The following is a 9,037-nucleotide window of genomic DNA, read 5'->3' as shown; positions in this document are numbered from 1 at the left end:
AAGAAAACAGTATGTAGAAATACTTGGGGAATTTGAAAGAATGTCGAAGTGTGTTTAGAATCTGTCAGAAAAGCAGAAAGAAATTGATAATTCGATTCTATCATGAAATGACTGAATTCTGCACATTTTACAGACCACCAGGTGTCTTTTCAGGGTGTAAAACACCTCTACAGGGCACCTTTTCAGAATGATTGAAATCTGACCGTTAGATCGCACCCATTTGATATTGAACGGCCCTGATCGATCTTAGAGGTGATTGTTGGTTTGAGAAAAACCTCTCTCCAACCCCGTCATTGTTAGATCAATTATCTATGGTGTGGATCGCACCCCCTTGGCTCTTGACCATTGGGGGAAGGGACACAACCCATTTGATCACACTCCTTGACCGTTGGAGTTCTGGGCCCGTTGGGCCGACCGTTAGGTCCGAGCCGAAGCCCAACCCAACCGAACCATTCAGCATTAGGCTTGATGGGCCTACGAACCATTTGGCCCACCCATCCGACCGGTCCACCTTCATCTTGATCCAACGGTCCAGATCAAATCTGAAAAAATTAAAGGCTCCAATTGCTCCTCGTAACGTTGCGTACGTGCGAAGTGCGCCTAAAAAAGCGCCAATAAAGTGCCACTGTGCGCCCTATAGCCCATTGCATACATCACTGCACTTCCACTTGACACCTATAGTAATGATAAACGGCTCGTCTCGTTGTGACCTTATCTTGGATTCCTATACAATGTAATACTTAAATCCCCAGTAAAGCTGAGCACATCTCAGAAGGAATCTGAAAATCCTCAATTTCATCATGAAAAACCAATTTGATATTTGATAGGAATTTTGTTAGCAATGATGGCTATGATTTGGGGCCTTAGAAGCACGAAACGGGTGTGTGGGCGGGGGCGGTTGTGGGGACGAGGAAGCACAGGCTCAAGAAGATTAAGGTTGGCAGGCCATGATGTCATTTATGTAATATTTTCTTTATATGTCTTTCAAAATTTAAGTATATCAAAAAAAAATAAAAAATTTTAACCATCTTCATATATATCTTTCAAAATTTAACTAAGTCACAAATATCATTCTTGAGAATTTCTGGCAAGGAAAAATCTTGGGTTATATATTTTTTTATTTTTTTCGGATTTATACCGGGAAAAAGATAAAAATAAACTTATTTAAACATATATAATTTAAGAAAAAAAATATAAAATCAAACTTTCTTTAAAATATTGTGATATTATCACGATATTATTGTGGTAGATGATTACTATAATTTTCTCCCTCCCTGAGATCTACTTTTAATCTTTGTATCTTCATTTCTTTCCTTTCTCATTGTTTTGATCATCTCAGTCGTGGGGTTCACCCCTTTTTATAAATATAATTTTTACCATTAAAAAAATATTGTGGTAAATGATTAAAAAGAAACTGGCGCTATACAAAGAAAAATGTCGCTAACATCGCGATTATTTTGGAATTTTATCATTTTATCAAAATGTCATGATAAAGTTGGTATATTTTGAAAAAATGATCTGTCAGATAGAACTTTAAGTACGTTAAAAAGTAATAATTTTTAACCATCTTCATTTTTGTGCTCTCTTTCCTCGTGCTTTTAGAAGACACCTTTGTGCTTGCTCCAATAATGTATTAATTTGAAGAGTTGGAGGAGTTTGATGCAGGAAAGTTGGTGATGGTGAGACTAATGGAGGAAGAGGAGCAGATGGTTGGAGAGAATGGCATCATCAGTAAGGTTTGACAAGCTCCTTGGTTGCTCCTAAACGAGCACCGAATCGGGGATCGGGAGGAGAAGCGGCACCCATGAGATAAGATTCATCCTTTAAGGTAGGGGCCATTGGGATGAGGGGTTTATAATTATCTCACATTGACATCATGTAGGGTGGCCCGAATGAAAGTTTTCATCTCCTCATTGAGAAGCTTCTAATCTAACTAGGAAATGACGAGCAGGGCATGAATTTTTGGGTGATCCAAGTATTCAGATGTTACCAATACAAGCAAAACATTCAAGAAATAATAAGTAGGGCATGACTTTTGGGGGAAATTAAGTATTCAGACGTTACCAATTCAAGCAAGAGATTCATGTATGTACTTTACAGTTTTTCTAAATCATAAAGGAACAAACAAATGTAAAACTCAAAAAAGACAGATTTAACAAGAATAATGATATGGTAACTGAGTTGGGGACCGAGAGTGTAACAGAACAAATAGCCTCTTAAAACATTAGCAATCTTTCCCTTGATTTTTGGCCTTTTTTTTGGGAGATAAAATTTTTACCCCTCCCTGCATTATGCATGCGCTCCCCTTATAATGTGATTTGACGTGAAAAGTGGGTAGCTTTACTGCTTTTTGACGTCAAATCATGTTATAAGGGGGCGCATGCGTAGTGCGGCGCCGGGGTGTATGAAAGTATCATCGCCCTTTTTTTCCTCCTTGAAAATGGCAAAACTACCCATCTCATGACATGTGGCATGCGGGGCGTGGGGGGATATGTTAGGTTATACTCTCGGTTAACAAAACCAAATCGAGATGGTTAGATGATGCCAGTAGAAGCATAGACAAAGATGAGATCACTCTACTAAAAAGGATTTTACCAATACCGGTTGCCTTTGCTTTAGCTCAGAGCGTGAGTCTTCCTATGCTGGATTTCAGGAATCTCTTTTTATAGGCGAAATTTCTATAGAACTTGTTTCTGATTGGGTTTCGTGATGGGGCACGTTATTATAGGAGTGCAGGATACATTACTGATCACCGTTGATTCAACTAGCCACCTGTGCTTTAGATTGGCCACCATTTTAGACTACACACAGTCTAATTCAACCTCAGTCATTGGATCTCGTAGGGTTAGTAATTTTTAAATGTTTTAGTATTCAATCGTAACATTCCTTCTTGATGATGTGAACATTCAACATTCCATATTAAATGGAAAAAGGTTTTTAGTGTCCATTGACATCTGCAATGAGCTCAGCACAATGACTATCTTGGAAGATCATTAGCCTCCAATCATAGGACCAATGTACGGTGGTGATCATGCAATAAATCCTATTTCAAAATTTGATTAAGCCCTCCACATAGATGGGTTCATATCACCAACTATATGATTTCCATCACTAGATTTTCATCGAATTACCACGTAGGTTGATGGTGGTAAGTAGGGGTGTCAATGAACCCAAGAGGTCCGATGGATCCAAAAATTAATAGAGATGGATTTTCTGCCTAAATTTGCTTGCTTTAGGCGGAAATTTTGAAGGACACTTTTGGGTGCCATGTTGGCTGACATGGAACCGATGACATGAAACTGAGGAGACTTGCAAAAATCGAACAATTGCTTCTTCTTTGGTTTTGTAAACCAAACTGTTACGAACCTAAATCAGTTCGTAATGGATTTGATCTTCTCAGAGGGAAGATCAGTCCCTTGATCCACTTCGAGGGAAGGGTCGTCCTCCTTTCTGTGCAAAAACACACTTTCTCAAAGACTCCTAACCAAACTAAACAACTGGAAAGTAAATCTAAAAGTAAGAAATATCTCAACTAATTTATTTCAGCCATGTGGGGCCAGATAAGCACGTAACACAAACACAGTTAAAGCATTTGAGGGAAAATTGTTTTCTTTCCTTCTACTTTCTATATTTTTGTGGCATCCAAACGGGTCCTAATGGTACAATATGAAACAAACAATGGATAAAAATAATTCCATGATAGAAAATAAAGACGACCATGAAACAGCCCCTTATGGCTGTTGTTGTTTCCATATATTTCTTTACCAAGGAATGCTAGAAGGACCCCAAGAGGCTAGAGCATGGAAGTGACACTCCATGCACACCCAACATGAGGGCCACGCCCAATTCTTAGGCATTCTCAAATCATTTCCCTTCTGTGTTTTCTGCTTTACTCTTCTTTACTATTAAGAAGAGTGGTTGGACTTGGGCCATGACAGGCACTCCCTGCACGTGGGTCAGAACCGCTCTACAGGCGAGCTCGAATCATTTTCTTCTCCTGTTTAGCTACTAGGGGTGCAACACGGGTCGATTTTTGGGTATTTGGGTTGAGCTTTTACATTAAAATCAGGTAGGTCGGGTTCGGGTTGATTCCTATTCATTTTTTAGAAAGAGCACAACCCAACCCGACCCAAGTTGCTATATCCATTTTGCATTTGTTCCCTGCTTTAGGCGATGAGCTAGACAATTCATTTTTCTGCGAGTTGATTCCCAATTCGATCTTGTCTTAATATTTAAGCTAGGAATCTAAGACCAAAATGGGGTGGTGGCGCAGTTGGCTAGCGCGTAGGTCTCATAGCTATCGAGTAATCCTGAGGTCGAGAGTTCGAGCCTCTCTCACCCCATTTGTTTTTACTTGATCTACTCCCCTCTCCCCCCACCCTCTCTCTCTCAGCACTGTTTTGCTCTCTCTTCGTCCCGCCCTAGCATTCAATGCGGAAATCTTCATCCTAAATTTAGCATCTAGCGGTCTCTTTGGATGGCAGTAAATTATTTGCATATATTATCTATATGAAATTTTGAAGGCAAAGATAACAAGAAAAAGCACGCATAATCCTTGCAAGATTTTTGTGCGTTCATCTCTAAGTTGAGGCTTTTGAGGGACTCTTAAATTTTTTAAGAGGCAAAAATAGCTAATGTTAGAAAAATGCATATAAATTCACTACAAAGATCATTTTAACGTTATGATCTTATAGCGATTGATCTTCTGTTAGGGGTGCTACTTGGGTCGAGCTCAACCCAAACCCAACGGGTTCAACCTGATTTTGGCTCAGGTTGGGTTGGCATTTTCTAGGGTTGGGTTGGGAAAAGCCAACCCGATTTATTTTCAGGTTGGGTTAGAGTTGAGGCCTTGCCAACCCGAACGCGACCTCCATCCTCTAATTTTATAATGTAGGATTATGTATTTTTTTCTAGTATTTTTTTGTTTGGCCCTATATGAACCCGAATCCAACCTGACTCAACTCGACCCGATTTGGAGGCGGGTTGGGTTAGGGTTGACCATCCTCAACCCGTCACTCTGGTTGGGTCGGGTTAGAGTTGAGGGAATGCTATCTTGGGTTGGGTTAGGGTTGGCCTCAACCTGACCCAACCTGACTCGAGTTGCACCCCTATCTTGAGTCCCACATAATAAAGCAAGGAAATAAATTTCAAAGAAGAGAGATTCTCCGAAGTTCTTTTTATTTTCAAATTTTCAAAATATAAAAGCCTTTGAGCCACTAGGCCTATCAATTGGACGGTTCAGATAAATCAAAAGTGCAACTAAAGCTCTACATATCAACCCCACTTCAGCTCAAAACTCTAAAATCATCTCAACGTATACATTTTTCTCTTCCTTCACCCCCGCCCAAAACCCTCTCTAAGCACATGAGTTCTCTTCGCGAAAATGCAACACTCTCACACTAATGCGGCATGGAAGAACCCTCTTCAAATCCCAACCCCCTCCTTCCCAACTCTCAAACCTCCTCCTCCTCGCATCCCTCTCCAAAACGCTCTCCCGTCATGGAACCCAAAACCTCAGCCACTCCTCCATTCCCCTCTCAGAATCCCTTGTTCTCCAAATCCTCAAACGAAATCCCTTCCCCTCCTCCAAAAAACTGGATTTCTTCAAATGGGCTTCTCTCAGTCCCAACTACAAACACTCTCCAAACACCTATTCACAAATCTTCCTCACTCTCTGCCGCTCTGGCTGTCTAGACGAAATCCCTCCCCTTTTGAATCTCATGAAGAAAGAAAATTTAGTTGTTGATTCAGAAACCTTCAAGCTCTTACTAGAAGCGTTTATTCGATCTGGTAAGTTCGATTCGGCTCTTGAAATTCTTGATGATATGGAAGAATTGGGGACTAGTTTGACCCCCCAAATGTATAATTCGATTCTTGTAGCTTTTTTGAAGAAAAATCAATTGGGTTTGGCTTTGTCTATGTTTTATAAGGTTATTGATACTTCTAATAGGGAGGGGGATACTGTTTTGGATGTTTTTGCTTGTAATGAATTGTTTGTTGCTTTGAGGAAAGCTGATATGAGGGAAGAATTTAGGAGAGTTTTTGAGGAATTGAGGGAAAAGGGTTTTGGGTTTGATACTTGGAGTTATAATATATGTATTTATGCTTTTGGGTGTTGGGGGGATTTGGGTCTTTCTCTGAGACTCTATAAAGAGATGAAGGAGAAGGATTTGTGCACGTATAATTCACTGATTAGGGTTTTATGTTCGGTTGGGAAGTTGAATGATGCTTTGGTTGTTTGGGAAGAGTTGAAAGGATCTGGTCATGAGCCTGATAAATTTACGTATAGGATTCTCATTCAAGGGTGTTGTAAATCTTATAGGATTGATGATGGGATAAGGGTTTTTAAGGAGATGCAGTATAATGGTTTTAGTCCAGATACAGTTGTTTATAATTCTCTCCTTGATGGGTTGTTAAAGGCTAGGAAAATAATGGATGCCTGCCAACTGTTTGAGAAAATGGTTCAGGATGGTGTGAGGGCTTCATGTTGGACTTACAATATTCTGATTGATGGGTTGTTGAGAAATGGAAGGGCTGCGGCAGGTTATACGCTGTTTTGCGATTTGAAGAAGAAAGGACAGTTTGTGGACGCTGTTACTTATAGCATTGTTGTGTTGCATCTTTGTAGGGAGGGTCAGGTCGAGGGAGCGCTGGAATTAGTTGAAGAAATGGAGGCGAGAGGCTTTGTTGTTGATTTGTTGACAGTCACGTCTCTACTTATTAGTCTTCATCGGCAAGGAAGGTGGGATTGGGCGGAGCGCCTTATGAAACATGTCAGGGATAGTAGTCTGGTGTCGAATGTTCTAAGGTGGAACGCTGATATGGAGGCTTCCATGAGAGCTCCTCAGCATAGGAGAAAAGATTTTATGCCGATGTTCACATATAAAGGTGACCTTAGTGAGATTATGAGTTTGATAAATCCTTCAGCCGATTCTAGTACAGATATGAATGCCAATTCAGAAAGTGGGATACAAGATGAGGAGAGTTCTTTTGGTGGGTGGTCGGCATCTCCGTACATGGATCGTTTAGCTGATCAAGTACTGTCTGCTAACCATTTTCAATTATTTTCATTATCAAGAGGGCAGAGAGTGCAAGGAACAGGGATCAAATCTTTTGATATAGACATGGTTAACACATACATGTCGATCTTTCTAGCCAAAGGAAAATTGAGTATAGCTTGCAAGCTGTTTGAAGTCTTCACCGAAATGGGCAATGATCCTGTAAGTTACACATACAATTCCTTGATTAGTTCATTTGTGAAGAAGGGTTATTTCAATGAGGCATGGGGAGTTCTTTGTGAAATGGGAGAGAAGCTCTGTCCGGCTGATATTGCAACATACAATGTGATAATTCAAGGCCTAGGAAAGATGGGAAAGGCAGATCTTGCTAGTGCTGTGTTGGATCAGTTGATGAAGAAAGGTGGGTATCTTGACATTGTGATGTACAATACCCTTATTCATTTGTTGGGCAAGGCCGGACAAATTGATGAAGCTAATAAGCTGTTCAAACAAATGACTGCGAGTGGCATAAATCCGGATGTTGTTACTTTCAACACGCTCATTGAAGTTCATGCCAAGGCTGGTAGAGTGAAAGAAGCATATAACTTCTTGAAAAAGATGTTGGATGCCAGGTGCTCTCCGAACCATGTCACCGACACTACTCTGGATTTTCTAGAGAAAGAGATTGAGAAATTGAGGTACCAGAAGGCATCAATTAAGCGCAACAAAGATGATGTTGTGTAAAGACCTTGGGAAGGAGAGCTACTTGCCTTTCATCCAACTGTCTTTTTTGCAGTTTTTTGTTCATGGTGGATTGCATTCAATGATGGATAGTGATGGTCTCGATCATGAATGGCTGTTAAGATGGATAATGGCCACTGGTGGTGAAAATTCTTATTAGTCTGTAGTACATTACAAGAACTGACTGAATATTGCTGAGGTAGAGAAGAACAATTTCAATCAAACTCTGGATTGCAGATTGACTGAGAATTTTGTTGTAAAATATAGTCATTCAATTGTGTTACAAGAACAAGGAATTTAGATGCAGAGAGGGCTCTTACAGTCTGTAAATGGCCATTGCACACTAGGTTATTTGGGTTGATAGCTTGGCAATTATTCTAGAACTGTGACAATACAGAGAAGCAATGGAGGAGGTCGCAGATTTGATACCAAGAAGATGAACCCGGTTGAGTCATACACAGTTTCTGGTGCAGTTGGGACCCATGAAAATCTTAAGCTTGAGCTACACCTTCATTTCCCCATTGTTTTTATTTGTATTTTTTGGCTAGGTAAACAGGAATTTGTTAGAAGCAAAAAGGGATAGAATACAACAAGAAGGAATTTTTAATTTATCAATGAATTACTAAAATGAAGATTTGGTGATGAATTACTCGAAAGCTTGTGAACATTTCGTATTGTGATGGTGGTAGTTAGCATTTTTAATTGTTACATATTTAGCTTTTCTGCCAAGTGTGTTCATTTTGGGCATGTTTGCCAAGCATGATTTTTTTTCCATGGAATATTAATTTATCAAGTGGCGAGGGTGGGAGAAAGAGTCTTGTGAGGGCACATAAGGGAGGAGATGGTTAGAAGTGGCTAAAAATTGTATTTTGACTGGAGCTTTTCTTTTCCTTGTTTTTCAGCCTTCTCTCACCGTCACCTCACTGAGTCCCTCTGTGGTCTCTCCCTCTCCCAACTTCTCTCACCATTGGGTAAACTAATATTCAATGGAAAAAGAAATTCATGATTGCCAAACGTGGCCTTTGTTTTTCTTTCTTCAGACGAAAAAAAACCAAAGGAATAATGCATGCTAACTCTTCTCTGGTGTTCAATACATTTTTAGGATTCTACCTTGGTTTTGCATTTTAATTTCAGTGTTGGCTATAACTTTACTGAATTTGAAGTTCATACTATCTTAGCCGTATAACTAATTTAAAACAATAAGCTATCCCGACCATCTCCACTCTTATGAAAGGAATCAGAGAAGAATGATGCCCTCTAGGATTCAATGATTCATTTCATAGAAGAGTGGCAATGCC

The 9,037-nt window shown here is 39.9% G+C and overlaps 1 protein-coding gene and 1 non-coding gene across 2 annotated transcripts; both read left to right on the top strand.

Moving 5' to 3' along the window:
* The first annotated feature begins 4,258 nt into the window (after nt 1-4,258).
* TRNAM-CAU (transfer RNA methionine (anticodon CAU)) lies at nt 4,259-4,343 on the top strand. The gene is given in 2 exon segments: nt 4,259-4,296; nt 4,308-4,343. It is a non-coding gene; the product is annotated as a tRNA-Met (tRNA).
* A 908-nt stretch (nt 4,344-5,251) lies between these two features.
* On the top strand, nt 5,252-7,822 carry LOC143887235 (Tetratricopeptide repeat (TPR)-like superfamily protein). Its single transcript, XM_077391346.1, has one exon. The coding sequence runs from the start codon at nt 5,403-5,405 to the stop codon at nt 7,740-7,742; it is 2,340 nt and encodes a 779-aa protein (XP_077247461.1). The 5' UTR covers nt 5,252-5,402; the 3' UTR covers nt 7,743-7,822.
* Nucleotides 7,823-9,037: the final 1,215 nt, after the last annotated feature.

This window comes from Tasmannia lanceolata, unplaced genomic scaffold, assembly GCF_043159265.1.
Source record: "Tasmannia lanceolata isolate RefF3 unplaced genomic scaffold, GAP_Taslan_0.1 ptg000012l, whole genome shotgun sequence".
Taxonomy (NCBI): domain Eukaryota; kingdom Viridiplantae; phylum Streptophyta; class Magnoliopsida; order Canellales; family Winteraceae; genus Tasmannia; species Tasmannia lanceolata.
The sequence above is the reverse complement of the archived record's forward strand: the minus strand, read 5'-3'. Positions and strand labels throughout refer to the sequence as shown.

What these genes read in the sequence shown, in the direction of transcription:
- LOC143887235 (XM_077391346.1), top strand. Translation starts at nt 5,403, where the DNA reads ATGCGGCATGGAAGAACCCTCTTCAAATCCCAACCCCCTCCTTCCCAA.